The sequence below is a fragment of the Carettochelys insculpta genome, chromosome 30 (assembly GCF_033958435.1).
Source record: "Carettochelys insculpta isolate YL-2023 chromosome 30, ASM3395843v1, whole genome shotgun sequence".
In the NCBI taxonomy this organism is placed as follows: Eukaryota; Metazoa; Chordata; order Testudines; family Carettochelyidae; genus Carettochelys; species Carettochelys insculpta.
The window spans coordinates 516,663-539,803 of record NC_134166.1 but is presented as its reverse complement, the minus strand read 5'-3'; the positions used below and the strand labels follow the sequence as shown (position 1 = coordinate 539,803).

The 23,141-nt window shown below is 45.7% G+C and overlaps 1 protein-coding gene across 6 annotated transcripts in view; it reads right to left on the bottom strand.

Moving 5' to 3' along the window:
- ASH1L (ASH1 like histone lysine methyltransferase) overlaps window positions 1–23,141 on the bottom strand; it is a 258,896-nt gene that overhangs the window by 39,825 nt on the left and 195,930 nt on the right. For all 6 annotated transcript variants that reach the window (XR_012642903.1, XM_074981321.1, XM_074981326.1 and 3 more), the window contains 5 exons: window positions 16,435–16,641; window positions 14,107–14,253; window positions 12,419–12,527; window positions 11,847–12,008; window positions 11,576–11,670 (listed from right to left, as the gene is read on the bottom strand). Coding sequence is in view for 5 of the 6 variants with exons in the window: in XM_074981321.1 (XP_074837422.1) it covers window positions 11,576–11,670; window positions 11,847–12,008; window positions 12,419–12,527; window positions 14,107–14,253; window positions 16,435–16,641 (720 nt within the window). In the remaining variant the exon portion in view is untranslated. The remainder of the gene's footprint in view (window positions 1–11,575; window positions 11,671–11,846; window positions 12,009–12,418; window positions 12,528–14,106; window positions 14,254–16,434; window positions 16,642–23,141) is intronic.

The following is a 23,141-nucleotide window of genomic DNA, read 5'->3' as shown; positions in this document are numbered from 1 at the left end:
TGCTTTCTAGACCTTCATTTTTACTGCTCTTCTCTGGACCTTCCCCAATTTTTCTACATCCTTCCTGAAATATGGTGCCCAGAACTGAACACAATAGTCCAGTCAAGGCCTAATCAGTGCAGCGAAGAGAAGAGCTGAACAGTTACATCTCATACCTGTCTTACAACACTCCTGTTAACACATCCCAAAGTATTTTTTTTTAAACAGCCTCATACTGTTGCCTAAGTTTTAGCTTGTTGTCCACTATGAACTCTAGATCCCTTTATGCAGTACTCCTTCCTAGACACTTGTTTCCCATTTTGTATATGTGAAACCGAGAAGCGAAGTACTCTGCTTTTTTTTTTTTGCAGAATTTCATCCTGTTTACCTCAGACCATTTCATCAGCTTGTCCAGACTGTTTTGAACTTAAATCATATTCTCCAAAGCACTTGCAACCCTGTCCAGATTGATATCATTTGCAAAGTTTATAAGTGTACTTTCTGTGTCATTACCTAAATCACTGATGAAGCTACTGAACAGAATTGGTCCCAAAACTCATTCCTAAGGAACCCCACTTGTTAGGCCCTTCCAGTATGACTGTGAACCTTTGCTAACTACTATCTGGGAATGGTTTTCCAACCAGTTATGCACCCACCTTACAGTAGCCCCATCTAGGTTGCATTTCCTGAGCCTGTTTGTAAGAAGATCATGTGAGACTGTATCAAATGCTTTACTAAAGTCTAGGAATACCACATCTACTACTCCCGTACCTTACTCATCGGGCTTGTTATCCTATCAAAGAAAGCTATCAGGTTGGTTTGACATGATGGCTACGTCTACACGTGCACGCTACGTCGAAATAGCTTATTTCGATGTAGCAACATCGAAATAGTCTATTTCGATGAATAACGTCTACACGTCCTCCAGGGCTGGCAATGTTGATGTTCAACTTCGACGTTGGGCAGCACCACATCGAAATAGGCGCTGCGAGGGAACGTCTACACACCAAAGTAGCACACATCGAAATAAGGGTGCCAGGAACAGCTGCAGACAGGGTCACAGGGCGGACTCAACAGCAAGCCACTCCCTTAAAGGGCCCCTCCCAGACACAGTTGCACTAAACAACACGAGATCCACAGAGCCGACAACTGGTTGCAGACCCTGTGCATGCAGCATGGATCCCCAGCTGCAGCAGCAGCAGCCAGAAGCCCTGGGCTAAGGGCTGCTGCACATGGTGACCATAGAGCCCTGCAGGGGCTGGAGAGAGAGCATCTCTCAACCCCTCAGCTGATGGCTGCCATGGTGGACCCCGCTATTTCGATGTTGCGGGACGTGGATCATCTACACGTGCCCTACTTCGACGTTCAACTTCGAAGTAGGGCGCTATTCCCATCCCCTCATGGGGTTAGCGACTTCAACGTCTCGCTGCCTAACGTTGATTTCAACTTCGAAATAGTGCCCAACACGTGTAGCCGTGACGGGCGCTATTTCGAAGTTGGCGCCACTACTTCGAAGTAGCGTGCACTTGTAGACGCGGCCAATATGTTCTTTAGAAATCCATGCTTACTGTTACTTATATTATCTTCTAAATGTCAGCAAATAGATTCCTTAATTATTTGCTCCATTACCTTTCCTGGCACAGAAGTTAAACTGAGTGGTCTGTAGTTTCCTGGAATACCCTTATTTCTCTTTTTATAGCTGGACACAACATTTGCCCTTTTCCAGTCTTCTGGAATCACTTCAGCCATCTGTGACTTTTCCAAGATAACTAATGGTTCACGTATCTCCTCAATCAGCTCCTTGGATATTTTAGGATAAATTTCATCAGACCCTGGTGACTTGAAGACATCTAATTTTTGTAAGTAATTTTTAACACGATCCTTTGCTTTTATAACTTTTTATAGCTTTTTATAATTCTCCAACATTTACTATGTTAGTCATCCAATCACAACCAACCTTCAAGGAGAAAAGTGAAATGAAGAAGTTGTTAAGCACCTCTGCCATTTCCACATATTTTATTATTGTTATTATTGATTAATGGGCCTACCCCTGTGCTTTGTCTTCCTATTGCTAATATATCTGTAGAAAATTTTGTTATCCTTTATGTCTCTAGCTAAGTTGAGCTATTTTTGTGCCTTTGCTTTTCTAATTTTGCCCCTAGCTACTTGTGTTGTTTATATTCATCTTTTGTGATTTGACCTAGTTTCCACTTTTTTCCTTGCCCAAATGTCTAGCAATGGAGAATCTGAAAGGCTGCAACCCTCAAGTTTCTCTTTTTTTCTCTCTGTAATAATTCTTGGGAAGATAAGTCCTCAATACAACAGTTTGCTGATCCTTCTTCTTCTTGGTGGTCACTCCATAACAAGTAGGATGCCTTTCACGTCACCCTCCTATTTGTGAGTCCATTGATGGCTCATCAGCCCAATTCTGGAGCTGCACGTATTATCGCAGAAGGGGCAGGTGTTGGCAGCTGCTGGAGAGGCACAGGGCACTTTTTGCCACTCCTTTCTCCTCCATCTCTCCTTGTCTGCACTGTGGCAGGACCTCTCAAATTGCACCATCCCCTCATGGATTACTGTTCTGCACTGGGGAGGGTCCTGGGCAAGGTTCTCCCAAGTGTCAGCACTGATGCTCCACTTTTTAATGCGTGTCTTCAGTGTGTCCTTAAATTGATTCCTCTGGGCCCCAACACTCCCCTGTTCTTCAACTCAGAAAACAGAAAGAGAAGTTACTCACCGTAGTAACTATGGTTCTTTGAGATGTGTCCCCATGGGTGCTCCACGATAGGTGTCGGGCTCGCCCCAGCGCCGCAGATCGGATCTTTCCAGCAGTTTCTGCCGGACCGCGCATGCACCGGCGCGCGCCGCTCCCCTGCGCGCTCCCGGCCACGTGCGCGATCCGGTCCCCGCCAGTTCCTTGACCAACCACCTCGGATGCTCCTGAAAAACACCAAACAGAGATCCGAAGCGGGGAGGATGGGCGGGTGGTGGAGCACCCACGGGGACACATCTTGAAGAACCATCGTTACTACAGTGAGTAACTTCTCTTTCTTCCTCGAGTGTCCCCGTGGGTGCTCCACGACAGGTGACTACCCAGCAGTAACCTAAGAAAGGCGGTGGGTAATCGGGTTATGTGCAGCTTGCCCCCGAAAAGACCGCTGTCGAGAGGCGGGTATCCTCTTGGAATACCCGGTGTAGGGCATAATGCTTGGCGAAGGTGTCATAGGATGACCAGGTCGCCACTCTGCAGATGTCTTTTAGCGCGATGCCCTTGAAAAAGGCTGTTGATGCCACCACCGCCCGGGTGGAATGAGCCCTAGGCGGGGCCAGTAAAGGAGTCTTTCGAAGTTCGTAGCACATCTTTATGCAGGACGCAATGTGCTTCGAGATTCTCTGTGAAGAGAGACCCTCTCCTTTTGATCTGGGAGCGAGAGAGACTAAGAGTCTGTCCGTTTTCCGGAAGGACTTAGTTCTGTCTATGTAGAAGGCCAACGCCCTCCTCACGTCCAGGAGGTGCAGGCGTGCCTCCTTGTTGGAGCTATGAGGCTTCGGGTAAAATGAGGGTAAAACTATAGGTTCGTTAAGATGGAACTCTGAAGAAACTTTCGGAACAAAGGCTGGGTGCAGCCGTAAGGTTACCACCTCCTTCGCGAATACTGTGCAGGGTGGCGTTGCCATAACTGCTGCGAGCTTACTGACCCTGCGAGCTGACGTGATTGCAAGAAGGAAGGTTGTCTTTATCGTAAGGAGATGGAGGGAAACCGTGGCTAAGGGTTCAAAGGGTGGTCCCGTTAGCGCACTGAGCACCAGGTCCAAGCTCCACGATGGTGGAAGCAGTTTCCAAGGGGGGTACAGGTTTACCAGCCCCTTCGGCAACCTGGTAACAATAGGATGGGCAAACACCGTGGGCCCTCCCTCTTCATGCCGAAAAGCCGATATAGCGGCGAGATGGACCTTCAACAAGGAGAGGGAGAGCCCGCCTCTCTTGAGGTCCAGTAAGTATTCTAGTATGACAGGTATAGGCACTTCAAGGGGATCTAACTGCTTGGTGGAACACCATGCAGTGAATCGAGTCCATTTCTGTTTGTAGGTCTTCCTGGTGGAGATCCTTCGGCTGCTTTCCAGGACTTGTTGCACTCCCTCCGTACATGTACTTTCTAGGGAGCTGAGCCATGGATTAACCATGCTTGTAGGTGCAGGCCTCGGGGGTGAGGATGCACTATGGACCCCTGGGCCTGCGTGAGCAGGTCCGGCGCTACCAGAAGGGGAAGCGGTGGACGATCCGACATGCGGAGAAGCAAGGGGAACCATTGCTGTCGATCCCATGTGGGGACCACTAGGATCATGCGGGCTCTCTCCCTCCTGGCTTTCTGCAGGACCTTGTGGATGAGCACCGTGTGTACCAGGGAACTGATAGTGCGAAAGTGAGCGTCAGGTAGATAAACTCTTGCTGTGATAGAATTTATGCGTGTCCCTATGAACTCTATGTCCTGTGTGGGGTCGATCTTTGATTTCGCAAGGTTGATGACCAGGCCATGCAAAGAAAATGTGTTTGCTGTTACGCGTATCATGCATAGTACCTCCTCTTTCGAGGCCCCTTTCAGTAGGCAGTCGTCCAGATATGGGAATATAAATACCCCCTGTCTGTGCAGGTAGGCTGACACCACTGCCAGGGTCTTGGTAAAGACTCTGGGGGCCGAGGAGAGGCCGAACAGCAGAACCTTGTATTGGAAATGTTCTTTGCCGACCATAAACCAGAGAAAACGTCTGTGAGCCGGGTGGATTGTTATATAAAAATACGCATCTTGTAAGTTGAGGGCTGCAAACCAATCTCCATCGTCCAGTGCTGTGAGTATAGAGGTGACTGTGATCCTCCGAAAGCATTGTTTGCGCAAGTACCGGTTGAGGCCTCGAAGATCTAAGATGGGCCTCCAGCCTCCTGTTTTCCTCTCTGTGAGGAAGTATCGTGAATAAAACCCTTTCCCTTGAAGTCGCTCCAGCACTCTTTCGACCGCCCCATAAACACCAGGTGGTCCACCTCATGCTTGAGTTTCACCTCATGGGAGGCATCCCTGAGATGAGGCCTGGGCGGAGGTCTTGGCGGTGGGAGCGACTGAAAGGGCATCATGTAACCCGTGGCTATGATCTCTAGTACCCACTTGTCTGTGGTGATCTTTTGCCATTGTGAGTGGAACGGTCGGAGGCGATGATGGAACATTAGTTGTGGATGACATTGCGCGATGGTAGTAATAATGCAGCTCTCGATCTGTCTGTCAAACTTGTTGCCTTTGGGCCTGCCCCGAGGATGCACGGCCTTGTTGGGAACGTTGCCTGGGAGTTCTATACTGTTGTTGCTGTTGGTGCCGCCCTTGGTCGTAGCCCCGTTGGTACTGAGCACGCTGAGGCTGGTATGGGTATCGCCTTTGTTGAGGGTAATACTTTTTCTTTCTGTATGGAGGGGTATAAATACCCAGGGTTCTGAGTGTAACTCTTGAGTCTTTACTGAAATGAAGGACTGAATCAGTTGACTCTGCAAACAACTTCTGCGTGTCGAAAGGGAGATCGACAATTTTTGCCTGCAGATCCCTCAGGATACCCGATGTCTGGAGCCAGGATTCCCTGTGCATGACCACTGCCGTAGCCATTGAGCGTGCCACCGTGTTCGCTACGTCCAGGGCGATCTGGACTCCTGTCCTTGAGGCTGCATAGCCCTCTTGCACGATGGCCTTCAGCACCGGCTTCTTATCTTCTGGAAGTGAATCCATGAGAGAAGTAAGCCTGGAGTAACTGTCGAAATTGTGGTTCGTTAGATGTGCTGCATAATTTGCCATTCTCAGCAGCAGGGTGAAGGGGGAGTATACCTTTCTGCCAAATAGCTCTAGCTTCTTGGCATCTCTGTCCGTTCCCCCTGCTTTGTAATGGGAAGTCTTCGATCTCTGTTGAGACGATTCTACCACCAGAGAATTTGGTTGTGGGTGACTAAACAGGAACTCCATGCCCTTCGGCGGGACGAAGTATTTCTTATCCGCTCTCTTGTTTATAGGTGGAGCGGAAGCCGGGGTCTGCCATATGGTGGTAGCAGACTCCATGATTGCTTCGTCGAGCGGGATAGCGATTTTGGACGAGGCCGGAGGCCTCAGGTTTTTGAGGAGCTTGTGGTGCTTCTCCTGCACCTCTGCTGTTTGGATGCCCTGCGTGAAAGCCACCCTTTTAAACAGCTCCTGAAACTGTTTGAGGTCGTCCGGGGGGGGCAACATCCCCAGGGGCCATAGCCTCGTCGGGGGAGGACAAGGAGGAACCACTAGGGTAGACCTCCCTTGAACTCTCAGGGTCCTGCTGTCAGTGGTACACCCTCTCACTAGAGGCTTGCCAGGGAAAATCTCGGGGTTCCAGAATCAGCCCCCCTTGAGACAGCTGTGTTTCCGTCCCCGTCCATGAGTGCCCACGGGGGTACTGGGCGGTCGAGGGGGACCTGCCCCTGGTGTATGCCTGTGGTGTCTATGCCCGGCGTGATAAGGACGACTGTGGCAGCATGGGCACGGTTCCTGGGATGGAGACCTGGACCACTCCCGAGGTGTATACTCCCGATGTCTGGGGGAGCGAGATTGTCTGGACGATTGAGACAATGGTGAAACTGGTTTATGGTAGTACTCCAGAGGGTCAAATCCCAGAAAGGGCGAGGGTGGCCCGAGCCATGGTGAGGCTGGTTGGAGGAACGGGGAAGGAGGTTCTGGGTAGGCTGGGGGAGACCCATGTCTCCTGGTTGGTGTACGCAGCATAAGGGGAGGACTTGTTGAGAGCAGCCCTGCAGCCCTGTCCAGAGAAGGGCTGCGGTGCTGGGTTTTCGCTGCTGCCTTTCCCTTTCCCTGCGGGGCTGGCTCCGCCCCTGTCCGTGCTGGGGATCTTGGCCCCACTGTCGGCACCATGCTCGGCACGCTCATCTGCGGTGCCGCGCGGGTGGTCTCCTCCGGTGCCTGCAGGCTATGTGCCTGTTGGCCCTGAACTGTTGGTGCTGCGGGGGTCTGTGCCGCTTGCGGCGGTGCCGCCGATTCTGGCTCTTGCCTGGCCGCCGCTCTGAATGCGCGGGCCGGCTATTTAGTAATCAGAGGCTCAGCCTCTGCCACGTGCGCTGCTGCGCTGCCGCTCGCTTGTGACTGCGGCTGGGGGCTATGAGCTACGCTCATCCCGCTTGCTGTGACCGCCGGCAGGGATCGGGCTGGAGAGAGCTTCCTCTGTTTTTGCAATGAGGGGGTGAGGGACACCGCCTTCCTTTTATGGATCCCTGTGGGTCCCTCTGGTTGAGGCCTCTCCGGCACGTCTGGCTGGAGGGCCTTATCAAACAGCAGCATTTTCAGCCACATTTCTCTGTCCTTTCTGGCTCTGGCCGTGAGCTTTGCACAGAAGGAGCATTTCTGGGTGACGTGTGATTCCCCCAGGCATCTGATACATTGACTGTGCCCATCAGAGGCTGGCATAGCTTCGCGGCAGGACTCACACTTCTTGAATCCTGAAGAGGACATTGCGGTGAGTCTTTGAGCTGTTAATAGGGTACTTAGCACCTTCTCTGTGCCTGTTCCCCTCTCACGGACTCCAGCCTGCCACAGCAGGAGGCCTACTGGCCTTCACGTCCCCGGGGTGCCTCCGCTCCTCCTCTCGTTTCTAAGACTTTCTACTTATATATATATATATATATATATATATATATATATATATATATATATATATATATATATATATATATATATATTTTTTTTTTGCAATAAAGAAACAAACAATTTAACTAAGAACTCTGAAAGAGAACTCTAAAACTCTGAAAAAAACCCTCTAAATACGCTGACTCTGGCAGCAGCCTGAGCAGATTCCGTCTGCAGCTGATGGCGGTTAACAAGGAACTGGCGGGGACCAGATCGCGCACGTGGCCGGGAGCGCGCAGGGGAGCGGCACGCGCTGGCGCATGCGCGGTCCAGCAGAAACTGCTGGAAAGATCCGATCTGCGGCGCCAGGGTGAGCCCGACACCTATTGTGGAGCACTCACGGGGACACTCGAGGAAGAATCTGTTTTTGTAGGCACTAATCAGACATCCTGACCATGTGACCAGCTCAATGAAGTTGTTAGTGAATAATGGCTTTAGTGATGGTCATGCTTGACTTTTCCAGGATGCTAGTGTTCGTAAGCCTATCCTCCCAAGAGATACCTAGGATTCTCCCGAGGCAGCGCTGATATTATTCAAGTGCCTTCAAATGATGCTTGTATGCTGTCCAGGTTTCACACGAGCACGGTAGTGTTGGAATAACCACTTCATGGTATACAGCACTACTTTAACTTTTGTGTCATCTGAAAACTTCATCAGTGATGACTACATTTTTTCCCCAGTGATTAACAAAGATTAAAAGCCACAAGATTAAGAATCGGTTCCTACAAGATGCAACTACAAACACACCTGTTCAGTCACTGCACTCACTTACAATTACAGCTGTTTTTTAATCAATTTAATGTATGCCATGTTTATTTTATAGCTTTCTATTCTTTAAACAAAATGTCATGTAGTACCACGTTAAATGCTTCACAAAACTCTATTGCATCAACAATATCAAATTTATCAGCCAAACTTGTATACTTTTTTTTTTATAAGAGTAAGCTTAACTTGATAGGATCTATCTTCTACAAACCTGAGATGACTGACATAAATTATAATATCTTCCTTTAATTCTTTACATGAGTCATGCATCATTTACTCCATTCTCTTGCCTTGTGAACCCTGATAGCTTGGCTTCTTTTAGAGGGACTACGTTAAAGACAGACTTCTAGCTTTTCGGTAGGGAGTACCAGCATGAGGAAAGGCTCTCTTCCGTTGTGTCCCCCACTCATGACAGGGAATCTCTGGAAGTTGTGAAGCATGTTTCATTATTTTCAGTCACATTCCTTCCACGAAAAGGAAGGTTATTTACATTTTACAGCTTTGATTTTCAGCAGCATAATTTGCACAGGCTGTGTATTTACTGGTATTTACCTTTTGATAACTTTAGGAAAGAAACAGCCAACAAGGCGCCATTATTTTCCTTTTCTTTTATTAGGGGCTACAGCTTTGTTGCAGCTTGCATCTTCAGACTACCCAAAAGGTCTAATAGATATGATCACACCATGTTTGTAGCTCTGTTATTTATGTGGGCTGCCTGAAGGAGTGGGTGGCTGACTTTAAGTTGACCCTGTTGGTCCACTGTGGGAACCAGAAAGTGGATTTGAGCAAACTCTAAGGGACTGGGGCGTAGGCATCTTGCTTAGTGGTCACAGATGGGCTGAGGTCCACATGTCAGGGATGTGAACAAGTGTCAGGGGATTCTTTAGAGTACAGTAAGCAAGAGTCAGAATCAAAGTCAGGCCCGGGTCAGAGACGACAGATATTAACAGGCAGAAGTCAGGGTCATAGTCAAGCTGGAGTCAGAGTCTGGAGGTCAGAGGCAGTACCAAGATGGAGTCAGGACACAAGGGCCAGAGTCATGCTGAGATCAGACACCAAAAGCTGAGGTAAGGTCAGAAACTGCAGTTAGGGCCAAAGTCTGTGAGACTGCCCAGACAGCTCCCCTAAGGCAGCATCCAGGGTTAAATAATAATCTTTTCCATGCATATGCATATTTTTTCCATCCATTAGTGGAATAAATTTTTATGTGAACCAAGTCATGTGCAAATGTGCACCACCAGTAGAAACTAAACCAGTTGCGGGCGCTCTGCTAATCAAGTGGGTGGCATTTGAAGCTCTCACAAGCACACAGCTTACAGGGAACACTGGCTGGGTCCCTTGGGCAGTATCACCTGGGGTGCATACTCTTCACAGTGTTCCCTTTCCATGGCAATGAATGGCCCCCTGGTGGCACCGTATGAAAATCACACATCTCGGGTTCTTGTCTATGGATCCTTACATCCTCAGCCTGATGGTTACTGTGTCCTGACAGCTCCACCCTTGCACCCTGTATTGGTGGGCAGGGCTAAAGTATGGCACTTGATTGCGTGGCGTACTTCTTCCCACTTTCAGAATACACTATATAAAAAAAATTCTCTCCCCAACTATTTTCCTTTCTAAAGAGATCTTAATAAATTAATCAGCCCAAACTGTTGCCTACCTATTCTACAGGTTGAACCTCTCTAGTCCAGCATGTTCTTGTCTGGCAACATCCACAGTTTGGCATGATTTTAATTAGCCAGACAACCACTTATCATGGATGTGACCAAGTTTCCTGTGGTCCCATAAAGTCTGTTTACAGCCACCAGTCCTGACTTTTAGCATTCTGTGCTGTTATTTAGCTGTAATTTATCCCTAAATGCTCAGTAAGCAGTGGAATTGTTGGTGATGCTGCTAGACAATATTGACCTCCCACGGTCCACCCAATTTGCTCATACAGCACCAGTCAGGTCCTCAGGGTGCTGGACTAGAGAGGTTCAACCTGTACTCATTGCTAGCCAACCTAATACAATGAATATTGTTAGCTGCACAGGAAGAACCTCTGTGTGGTTGCCTTCACTCAAATCAGTCCTTGATGTTGACTAGTTTTGCTTCACTAATAGCAGATTTCCTGCCAAAACAGAAGCAGAGAGCAGGCTGAAGAATTCTACACTGGGCGGTAACTGGTGTGCCTGATTCCAGGAACAGGATACTACAGGTTGCACCTCTCAAATCCAGTACTCTCTCATCTAGCAACATTATCTGTCATCTGATAGGACAATGAATGTTGCCAGATGAGAGTAGTGGGCAGATGCGGGAGCCCCAGCCAGACTGGGAGCTGGATCTCCTGATTGCCCTGCAGTGGCAGGGGTTGGGAGACTGTAGCAGAGCTGGACTTGAAGCCCTTGCTTGTCTTGTGAGGCTGAAACTGGAGCCCCAGCCTGCCCCGTGGCACCAGGAACTTGAGCCTCCCGCATGTCCCGCAGCAGTGGTGTTGGGATGCTTCCATAGGGTCAGCAGCCAGAGCCTCTGCCTACTCCACAGCAGCAGGGAGGCTGCTGCGGGACCAGTGCTGAAGCCCTTGCCTGCCCAGTTGGGTCAAGAGTTGGAGCCTCTGCCTGTCCCAGGGGGTTGGAAGCTAGAGCCCCTGCCTGCCTGAGGGTTCGGGAGCCAGAATCTCCATCTATCCGACAGGGCCAGGAGCCCGAGCTCCCACCTGCTCTGTGGAACAGGGTGGGAGGCAGCAGGGGGTGGCTGGAGCCTTGTGGGACCAGAGTCCACCTTCCCTTATCCAGCAAATTCTTTTGTTCAGGACCTGTCAGGTCCCAAGAATGCTGGAAACGGGAGGCGCAGCCTGTAACACATCACCCAAGAGTAATGTGAACACAGATGCATAGTGTGCATTCTCTACCCCACTAGTAATGACCCATCTTAAAGCAGAGATTGGAAAGGCTGTGCTAATAATACTAATGCCACTATTTCAGACTGAGGACAACAGATTCTATCTGATCCACAACAGATCCTAATACCTAACAATTTACTTAACAAAGATCCCAGTATCCCTTTTTCCTCAACTTATTTTATGGAGAAAAGGTTCATTTGATTTACAGCAACTCTGTATTGCTGGGGAGATAAACAACATTGAAATTCTTCCTTACCGTTCTCTATTGGACATGGGTTTCATCTGAAGCTGAGGGGTGAGCCTGGTTGGCGTGTTCACACTTTCACTAGGTTCTTCAGGTATGTGGCCCCTCTGTAAAATAATTAATTCTGGTGAGAGAAATGAAGGACAAATGGTAAGGCAGCTCATTTGAGAAGAATCTCTGAACATCACTTCTGCAGTTTCCTACATACTTCACCTTGGTCTGGTTGAAATAGATTGCCTCCTCAATAACTTGTTTATGTGAGAAGAGTTGGCTTTAGTCTTACCCCTTTCTTCAGTTTGTGCTTTGATTTTCTCTTCTCTTTTGATCGTCCAGGCCTTCTGTGTGTGGTGACTGGTTGGGTGGTTTTGCCTGAGAGTCCATTCATTCGCTGACTTTTGCCTCCAATTATCCCTCTGCATTTGTCAAACCCGCACTTGCACAGTTGCTTTGAAGAAAATAGAAATATTACGTTAATAAAATCATAGCAATGGAAAAAATCCATCCACCATACCAAATACCAGCACACTCACATAGAGCACAGCATTGCTTTGCTAATAACCCCTAAAACGAACAGAATTATTTGCCTTTTGTGAGACTCATCTAAGTTTAGTTATCCTGTAGCACCTTAAAGGCTAACAATTTTATTTATTAAGTGATGAGCTTCTGCACTAAGACCCAATTCAGTTCTTACCCACGAAAGCTCGTTATCTAATAAATAAAATTGTTAGCCTTTATGGTGCTACTGGACTGCTCATTTTGTTTTGTTTTGTTTTGTTTTTTAGTTTTTTTATTTTGTGAAGCTACGGACTAACACGGCTACCTCTCTGACCCTAGGTTTAGTAGTGTGAGACTCACCTGTTTTTCAACATTAAATGAGTGAAAATTGTAGTCATAAGTCAGTTCTGTACCAGCAGGCATGTCCTTAAGTGCATACAGCCCAATTCGGTACACACCATTAACAGACCTGTAGAGAAAATACAATGAAAATTACCTGGTTTTATCATCATATGGGGAAGCACCATCTGTAGGTGGTGGCCACAAGAGGTGTATGTGTGTAGGGGAATTACGCTTGTCCACACAGTGAAAATATTCACAGGTGGGAAGCCGCACTTTCCCTGGGCTTTGAATCAAACGTTCCTACAAACATTTTTACCATTCCCTCCTGCTCATCCCACTACCTTCACAGCCTTCCAAGGAAAATTAAATGTATACTTCACTTACAAAGAGCAGGAAATTGTGATTTCAAAAGTGACAGGAGCCACAAATCACAAACTGAAGAACCATCCCAAGCACTTATTTTCAGTGCGTCATTCTCAAGCAGTAACTACCACTTGACCTCACATTATAGGGTCAAGTATAGTATAGTAAGCTCCCACACCATGCTCTTCTTATTATAAAGCCTATTATGGTCACCCAACATTCCAGTGTAAAGTCACCCTCTCAAATCTCTGCTACTACACTCAATGCCTACCTAAACAAAAAAGCAGTCCAGTAGCACTTTAAAAACTAACAGAAAAATGTATTAGGTGATGAGCTTTCATGGGACAGACCCACTTCTTCAGACCATAGCCATACAAGAACAGACTCAATATTTAAGGCACAGAGAACCAAAAATAGTAATCAAGGTTGACAAATCAGAAAAGTATTATCAAGGTGAGCAAATCAGAGAGCAGAGGGGCAGAAGAGGGAGGGGACAGTCAAGAATTAGATTAAGCCAAGTATGCAAAAGAGCCCCTATAATGACCTAGAAAATTCACATCTTTCACAAATTTTCTAGGTCATTATAAGGGCTCTTTTGCATACTTGGCTTAATCTAATTCTTGACTTCCCCTCCCCACTTCTGCCCCTCTACTCTCTGATTTGCTCACCTTGATAATATTTTTCTGATTTGTCAACCTTGATTACTATCTTTGGTTCCCTGTGCTTTAAATATTGAGTCTGTTCCGGTATGGCTATGATTTGAAGAAGTGGGTCTGTCCCACGAAAGCTCATCACCTAATACATTATTTTGTTAGTCTTTAATGTGCTACTGGACTGCTTTTTTGTTTTGATAGTATACAGACTAGCACGGCTTTCTCTCTGTTACTATTCAATCCCTACCTGCCACAGTTCTTACTATCTTAACATTAGGGTCTTTTCTAAGTAGAGAATACCCACAGCTGATGAAATAATCGGAATCTATCACTATTATCCTAACTCACAAATGTATTTCTGCTGTTAGAGAGGAAGAGCGTGTGGATTATCTCACTGCACCCTCTAGTCTTATGATTTATAATACTGTAATAATACGATATACATAATGTAGGAACTTCTACCAGAACAGACCATTTACATCCTTGCAGGACAGTAGCCTTCCTCAGATGTGTTATTTACCTGCAGCAACATGGCGCAAGTCTTGCACACGTGAAAACGCTTTGCCAACATTCTGATGTTTCAATTTCTGCCTAAATTGCCTCTTTCCTATTTCAATATTAGTTTCTTTAAGATGCTCAACCTACCTAAATTTTAACCATAAGTATAGCAGTACACTATTTGTTTCTTACCATTTCTGCATCTCACAATTAGGATTACAGCTGTGATTGATAAATCGAGCTTCATTGCCCATGCGATAGCTGTCAATCACCATCCCACTGTCTAGGTTGAGGCAATAATGATCACTGTGATTATGGTACTGTTCAATCATCCGGTTCCTAGATAGCAACATAGGAAAGTTCTTGTGATTCCAATTGTCAATGCAAAGCAGATACATAATATGGAAACTGAATATGCAGAAATTCTGAGAGATGGCATCAGAGACATAATTGTAACATGTGACATTGACGACCAGAGACAGAAAATAAGCACTGTCATCTGTTTTTACAGTTGAAGTAACTGAAGCACAGACAAGGGCAATGACTTGACCAAAGTCACTGACCAAGTTGGAATTAGAATTTTGGAGCTGTTTTCTCCAGACCAGTATGACAGGCTAGCTCATAGAGATTCCCTTAAGACTGTCACCCAAGGTGCTAATGGTATCACTGAGTCTGTCTATCTGCTATTGGGATGCCCCACCACACAGTTCTTTTGGGAGAGATGCTCTGGTTTCCCCCAGCAAAGGCACAGAGTTGGGGTTACAGTCTCAAAGTAACAGATACTTTTGGAGCAAGACAGCTACAGGGACTTGAGAGAACAACCCTTAATAGGGACTAAAACCCCAGATAAATCCATCTGACTCTGTATAAGAGTCTTACACAGAGGAAGCTCATAAGGTCGTCTCTCTTTAGCAATGAAAGAGAGGTATGCACAGCTGTGGCTACCTCTTGCCCCCTTACCCCCTGTTATAATTATTTGGACTGGGCTTGGTAACCAACAGAAGTGTTTTTATTAAATATAAAAGATAGGATTTACATGATTGCAAGTGATGACTGATAGATTAAAGTTAAGTTACTAAACTAAACTAAAACTAAACACACAAACTATGCCTAGTCCACTAAGAGAAGTTGTTACAAATCACACTTATCACCCTAGTTCTTATCTCAGATGTAACTCTTCACAAGCCAGAGTTGACCTTTTATTCTGATCTGGGCCCCATAATGTTCCTCCACTTCTCCCGTGACGGTCGTTTTTCCCCCAGGTGTTCTTTTGAATCCTCTTACGGTTGGAAGGCATTTTCAAAAGCCAGATGAAGACCCCTCAGTCTTTGCTCCCCATCCCTTAAGTAGAATTTCCCCAGGGCAGGGAACTTTGTTCAATTCTCCCCTCCTCAGCTCCAGAAGAGTACAGAATTCAAGATAGATTACAGCAACAGGTGGTATGATCATGTGTTTGTGTAAGATCAATCATAATTTGGGCTTACAGGAAAAAAAAACCATTTATAGATCATTGTTTTGATCACTGGGCCATTAAGTTCCTTAAGTACCACAAATGGCTTTCACTAGAAGACTTAGATCAATAAACAGGTTTCACTTCATGTTCTAACTTCACATACAAGAATGATTCATACACACAGGCAGAACATACACATTCAGGTGATTACAGGCTCTTGAATGATAGGTTACTTGTCCTGTTTTGCACAAAGCATATTCAGTTATGCATATTCATATTCAGAAACATATTTCCATAAAAATACAGGGGTGTAGCATCACAGCTATGCTGCCTCTTCTTCTACAAATTAACAGTACAGATTTCATCTTGGTCTCATACATAGGGAAGAGGACTGTGCAAGTACAAGGCTGTCTGATCGCATGTATGTGTATATATGCACCATTCATATATATTCTTCTAAATCACCACTTCTCTCCATCTTGGTTTGCTGAAGTTGGACAAAATATCCTGGGGCTATATTCTAGCTACTCTGCCGTAGCAGTTCAGAAATGTGTTCAGACATGCCAGCAGCTCATTTAGCAGGCAAACATGATATCTGTTTTCTGACTGAACCGTGAAAGTAGTTGTCATGTAGATAACATGACCAGGGATTTCTTCCTTTTACCAGGTAGTAACGATTGCACCTTGTTCTTTGCCTTTGCGTCTGCCTGTGAAGGCTCATCTCCTTTCCTGTGCAATGCTGCCTGCTGATTCTGTCTTGTACAATTGGAATCCTGTACAGAGCTTATTTCTGTATCAAATTCATATTCACCTGTGGCACTGGGAATTCACAGAACAGCTGTTGCAGGCACTGAGTTGCAGAGACTAATCAGTTTTCTCAGTTCAGCTGAAGAAAAATGCATTGATTAAAACTATAAATTCTATGGGGTTCTCACTAGTGCTAGTGGATAGAAGAATACTGCCCTTTCCTTCCCTCTTCAGACCTAATTCATTTTCTACAGGGGATAATGTGTTCTCAAAGCTAATTAGTGAATTTGCCATTTGAAACAATAATTACAAGTTTTTACCTGAATTCTTGTTCACTAACAACTTCTCCCAAATATTCGATGATAAACTGTCCTGCTTTCAGGGGCTCTTTGGTACGAATACCCCATCCTTTCTCCTCAGCACGAAATCGTTCCAGGCACTGCACCCATTCATGCCTCTGGATCCGCTGGTTACAACATTGCTCACCACAAGGGCAAGTGTTTGGGGAACATTCAGCAAAGATCATCCTAAAATCAAAGAGACACAAGCTGAAAGTAAAATCTGTTTAAGATCTCATTTTCTCCCAAATCTCTGATGACACTGGGATCGCCTTTCTGTCCTCTTTCACAAACCTGGTTATTATTTTCGTTCCAGTTCCCTTCTCAGAAGTGCAATGCTATGAGGTATCTATCACACAGAATTTTGTAGGTCTACACATCAAAGTGAAGATGTGGAGCCAACAAAACCTCTGGGAATGTGTGACACAGCATTTTTGTTGTAAAATGGCAATTTATCAAAACAGAAATTGTTCCCAGGAAAGGATTGGTTCCAATGAATTTCTCAGTTTAAACTTTTTTTTTTTAAAAAAAAAAAGGTTTAGAAACTATTGAAATATCTCATTTTAATATTTTCAAAATTAAAACTTATGGTTATAGACTTAAAAGACCTTTGGTTCAAAATTTAAACTAATTATAATGCAAATGTCTTTTTAAATTAAAAGACCAAAATGGAAATTTAACATTTTGATTAATTTGCCTTTTTTTTTTTTTATTTAAAGATTTTGAAAAATGTTCCCAGGATCAGAAAAACATTTCCTGACCAGCTCTACTGCTACACTGTGCTTCTTACAGGGGCACGTGGGCTTAATTCAGGTATAGCAATTTCAGCTTTTGCCAGTCCTGCTTCTCTATTCTTTTGTGTCAGTGTAGCTGCTCTGCAATTTCACCACACTGTGGAGAAGAGAATTAGGCTCAACACCAGCATCTCGATTGGCTAGTGAAAGCTACAGAATTCTCTTACACTAATCTCTGGATTGTTCAATCTGTTTTTTTGCAGCGTCCCCTACATGTTTTTTATCCCTGTCGAATTATCCATTGGTGAATGTTTAATTTTAATTCTGGAGAGGAAGATTATGGATTGGTTCTGCTTCTGGAATGATGACAAATAACATTTGTGGTACAATGTTCCATTTTAATTCTTTCATTCATGCTGTGATACACGCCTGAATTGGAATGAACAGTGGACTCTATGGCAATATTCCAAAGAAGGTGAGTAAACAGCAAACGCATCATTCAGGGGATGTGTTACACTGAATAGGAAGACAAGACCTTTTCATGGGATTAAAAGTTAGAAAATGTAAATACATTCTTTTAAAAAATCTCATTTTTTCTGTTGCCACTTTGCTGAATGGCTGGAAAGCTGTGAGCATCAGGAGCATTGGGGAGGGAGGTTATTGTTTAGACTTAGTAACAACAGGAAAATACTAAAATTATTATTTAAAAATGTAAACTCTCTGTTAACCTAAATTATGCAGACAAGATCTGTGCTTAGCATACACGAGTTGAAGTACTTTCAAAAGTGAAGCTGATTTATTCATAACGAGAAGGCAAACTGGGTATGTCTATATTTATCAGATGATTGACCTGGCCAGGGTCAATATTCCAGGGTTCACTTTAGTGTGCCTGCTGGGGAGGTGCTAAATTGAACCATCAGGGATTGACAGTCAACCCTGGTACTCCTCATTCTTGCGAGGAGTAAGAGAGGTCATACAATCATAGACTCGTAGGGCTGGAAGGGACCTCAGGAGGTCATCAAGTACAGCCCCCTGCCTAAAGCAGGATCAACCCTAACTAAATCATCCCAGCCAGGACTTTGTCAAGATACAGGACTTAAAATTTCTCCTATCAACCTCATTCTGGTAGGACAGCCTGATAAATCGATCTTAGATACATTGATTCCAGCTCTGCAGTTGTTGCAGCTGGAACTGCGTATCTATGATAGACTTTCAGATCTAGTAATCTAAGGTTGCATCTACATTAAGAAATAAATTTGAATTTCAAGGCTTTAGCTCGATATTAAAATGTGACTCTTCACATGTAATACTATTAACTCAATTTATTGACCCATAATGCGATTACAGAATATCGACATTATGGGAAATGTATAGTGTCTATTTTGAATTTAAAATCTTGAATCAAAGCTAGTATGGAAGCACCATGTCCTGAATTCAAATTTGTTAGCCTCCAGAAGTTCCCCGTATGTTACCCACAAAGCTATGTGGTGATCCTCCAAGTATGGCCGCTTGGTTGTGCACTGCTGTCAGGTGTGCAGGAAGAAGGTCAAAGTAAGCCTGTGAAGTCTAGACTGAATTTGAATTTGAATCAAAATTGGAATTAGAATTTAACAGCCTAGTCCTGCAAATAAAAATGGCATCCATTATGAAAAAATCCCTTTGACATTGCACTGCACCGCATCGGTAGCCATCGAACCACATCGCTAGCAATTATCAGTAGCCCTGTACGGCAGTCATTAACACTCAGGGTAACAATTTGACTAGCACTTCTCAGGCTTGCAAGAGAGCCCTAGCTTAGAACAACCAGGAGATTCTGGATCTCATTGCCATTTGGGGAGACCAACTGGTGGCAAAGAGACTTCGGGTGGCCAAGAGAAACGTGGCTATCTATGATCAGATGGCGCATGAGATGGCCTCTCAAGGTTACTCCCAGGACTCTATGCAGCGCCGGGTGAAAGTTAAAGAACTCCATCAGGCCTATTAAAAAGTCTGGGAAGCCAACCAGTGGTTAGGGGCGGCTCCACGGACCCGCTGGTACAAAAGCTCTACATGCTTATGGGGAGCAACCCCACCGTGGAGCCCTGACTGAATTATGACATTTGTGGAGGCCCTGATGTGGAGTTCAGGGTGAGCCCAGGGGAGCAGGCTGGCCCAGAGAAAGAGGGCAATGAGCAGGGGACATGGGAAGTTGTTCCAGACAGCCCAGAGCTCTTCACCATTGACCTGGAACCGGTCCCTTCACAGCGTTCCCCTCCACAAAAGTCCCCAAGCCCTCTGGTGCAAGCAGTTTGGGTGAGTCTTTATTCTGCCTCCAAGAAGTGAGCTGGGGGTTGGTATAGCTATAGGATTTTGCATAGGTACAGGTTTGCTAGCTGTTCTTCTGTGCCCCTCAGAACAGCGTGTTAATGTTTCTTGGGATGGAGTGCTTCTTCTTTTCGGAGATCGCCTTGAAGGCCTCATCCAGGCACACTTGTGTTTTTTTCACAAGATTATTGGGCAGGCCTTACTTGTTGCAGCTTCCATGGTAGCACACCTTGCTACACCCGGCAATCAGATAGCGATCTGGTGTCATGGCACCACACAGCATTTTAGCTAATTTTCCAGGCTTTTGGTCATGCAGCAGGAGTAGCTGTTCTTTCTCCATATCTGTTAGTTTTAGAGGGTGATGTCTTCTCAGGCAACCTGCAGAAGCCTGGGAATTTGCATTTTTTTTTTAAACACGCTTCTTGCCCCTTTACATTGGCCCGCAGCAGCAGGTGAGTGCTCTGTTCCCCACCACACAACGCGATTTGCAGGCTCGGGGGGAGGGGTGAGGTTCCCCCCGCATGTTCCCTTCCAATCAGTATTTCTTTTCATTTTTCATGACCCCCCCCACTCCGCGTCACGCTGCTGCTGGGCTCTGCTGGGCGTTGCCCCCCTAATCCTCCTCTTCCCAGCATTTCTTTTGATTTTGCAAGACTCTCCAATGCAGGCTCTGCTGGGTGTTTCCTCTCCCATGTCCCTTTTCCCCCACCATTTGTTTTCAATTCTCAGGAATTCCCCTGCACCACATAGGGCATTCCTCTGTTGTGCTTTTCCCCTCCCATGTCTCTTTACATCCAGCCTTTCTTTGGATTATTTTTTCTTTATGTTATTTTTATTGTGCATCAAAGCCCCACATACAGCCATCCATTTGTCACTGCCACTGGACACTTGGGGCCAGGACACCTGGTGGCTGCCCCTGTTTTGCAGACCTTCCCACTCCCACCAAAAGAAGACAATTGCTTATAACTGATCACATCCACAAAGCAATGTGCTAGATAAGTGATTACAAGTGACGTATTGTGAAATGCACACTTACTGTCCCATCCTTAATAACCCATGTGTTCTTCAAAAGTATACTTTCAATGATCGTACACAGAGGATGTGTCTACACTAGTAAATAACTGCGAAGTTAGGCACTACATCCACGTAGGCAGCAGAGGGTCTACGCACATTTTCCCTTACTTGGAAGTTAGCTACGGAGCCCATCTTCGAAGTCCTTACTCCATTTCTGGGAATGGAGTAGTGTCCTACTTTGAAGTAAGCTGTGTGTAGATGCTCTGCTTCGAAGTTGCTTACTTCAAAGTTGTACTTCGAAGTAAGCAACTTCAAAGTTATTTTTGTAATGCAGACACAGCCAGAAGGCCCATTCATTGCACTTCAAAGCACATAATGTGAACTGTATCTTAGTTCTGACTTTCATTTTCCAGATCTAGTGCCCAGTGTTGCAGAGAAAACCAGCACATGCAGGAAATACAAACAAGATCTGATCCTGCAGCACATGGAAGACACTCAGGCAGAGCACAACACCTTGACAAAGGACTCAGTGGCGTCACAGTACAGATGAGTGGCATCAGAGTCAAGTAAACTTTAATGAAAAAATGCTTGACATCCAGCAGTAGCAATTGTCAAAAATGAATGAGGCCACACCAAAGCAAAGTGAGGTCACGGCAAAGCAGACCGAGGTCATGGCAAAGCTTGTAAAGGCCATTACTGAGCAGATGGAGGTCTTGCGCTCCTGGCTGAAGCTGCAGAGGTACTCCCAACCCAGCAGGGCATCAGCTGATACCTGCTGGCCAGAGTACCCTGAAGAGAGGTCACCCATCCCCTGTTGTCGGGGTCCCTGCACACAGGGAGGGATGGCAAGGCTACCCTGCTGCTCTAGCCCGAAGGGCCACTGCAAAAGGCTATTCAGGCACCCTTGAGAAGGCTTCTTTTCCAGTCACTTAAACCTATCCTTGCCTTAAAATAAAATCATTCCTTTGAGCTTGGTATGATTTCTTGTCCTGCAGGCGTGGTGTGGAGTGGGAACACAAATCAAAATGGGCGGGTGGGGGGCGGGTGAGTGCTGCTGAAGGCACAGTTTGTTAGAGTTAAGTTGGAAAGTTAGAGCTTTGTGTAATTTCTTTAAATAGACATCCATTTTGCATTCTGTTTCAAAATGGATTCCGTGTGTGGTTTCCATTTTTAAAGATGGCCATGAGCTTGTCTCCGTTCCCCAAGCAAGGTGGAGACATTAAGGCATGAAAATTAGGGCGGGAAGTAATTTTAATCTGCCCAGAGACAAGAGCATATATATAAAGGGGCAGAGCCTGCCCTTCAGGGCCTTTTGCCTCAGTGTGGCAGCTTCCTCTGGTGCATTCTCTAGGGCCCCCTGTCAGGGCTGGTAGCTAAGGCAACACCTGCAGGCTGCTAGGCCTCCTAGGCCAGTCTGACAGGGAGAGCTAGAGAGAGAGGCCGGCTGATAGCTAGGGCAGCAAGCTGAAGATTGCTAGGCCTCGTAGGTCAGTCTACTTTGATATTTACTTTATTTTATTTTTAAGTTAGAGACAATTTATACACACACCCACACACATCCCAGAAGGTCATTTTCTTTAGGCATGCCACACACAGGATGGCAAGTCAAGAGCGGAAGAAAGAAGAGGGAAGAAGATCATGTCTTCACTTAACAGCTCCTGTCTTCAGCCTGGAACATCCCTTAAGGCTAATTCCTGGACTCTCCTGTTGCCTGGGAAAATGGTATTGTCCAATCCATCCTTACCTTGTGATTTTCTTCCGAAGGTTAATTGATCTAACAACCGAGCCATTATTCAGTATATTTTGTACGCTCTAGGGAGTCCTATTTTCTGTTACTGTATTGTATTATAGTTATATAAAACACCATTATCTTTACTCCACTACCTTGTCATAACTACACATTAACTGATGATAGAGGCGGAGGGGGTAGAGCCTTGCAGACCAGCCCATCTTCTGACAAATTTGGTAATTTTTGTAATTCTATCGGTTTCGGGCTAACAAGCTGGGCAGTGAAACTCTCTCATCTGCAGTAGACATGCAACTGAGGGAACTGAGCAGGTTGGGGGTGGGGCGCTGAAGGCACAGCATGTTCTATTTACTGCAACTTAACCCCTTCCCACCAAAGAAAAGCATTAATTCATTATAACACGGTTGATTTATTAGCATTATGGCAGGGACATACATAGGTACCCTGTGCATTACAGATCAGTCACAAAGCTGTTTTTTAAAGTGTCCCTTATTGTTGCAGCCTGAGCATGGCTACTGGCAGATAGCAGTGTAGATGGCTGCAAGTAAGCCCTGCCTACTGCTTCTGCTTCAGAATTCCAGATAGATGGGAAAGTCTCCTGCCTTGATTCACATATGTTGTGCAAAATAGTGCACGCTGTAATAACAGTGGGAAGATTAGCTTCAGAAACGTTCAAACGGGTCAATAAACATCTGAACCTTGCTTTCAAAAATCCAAAGGCACATTCCACCACCTTTCCGCACCTGCTCAGTCTGTTATTAAAGTATTCCTTGCTGGGTCCAGGGTTCCTGTGTAGGGTTTCATCAGGCAAGGAAGCAGAAGATAAGCAGGCTCTCCCAATATAACAATGGGCATCTTCACATTGTCAATCTTGATTTTCTGATCAGGGG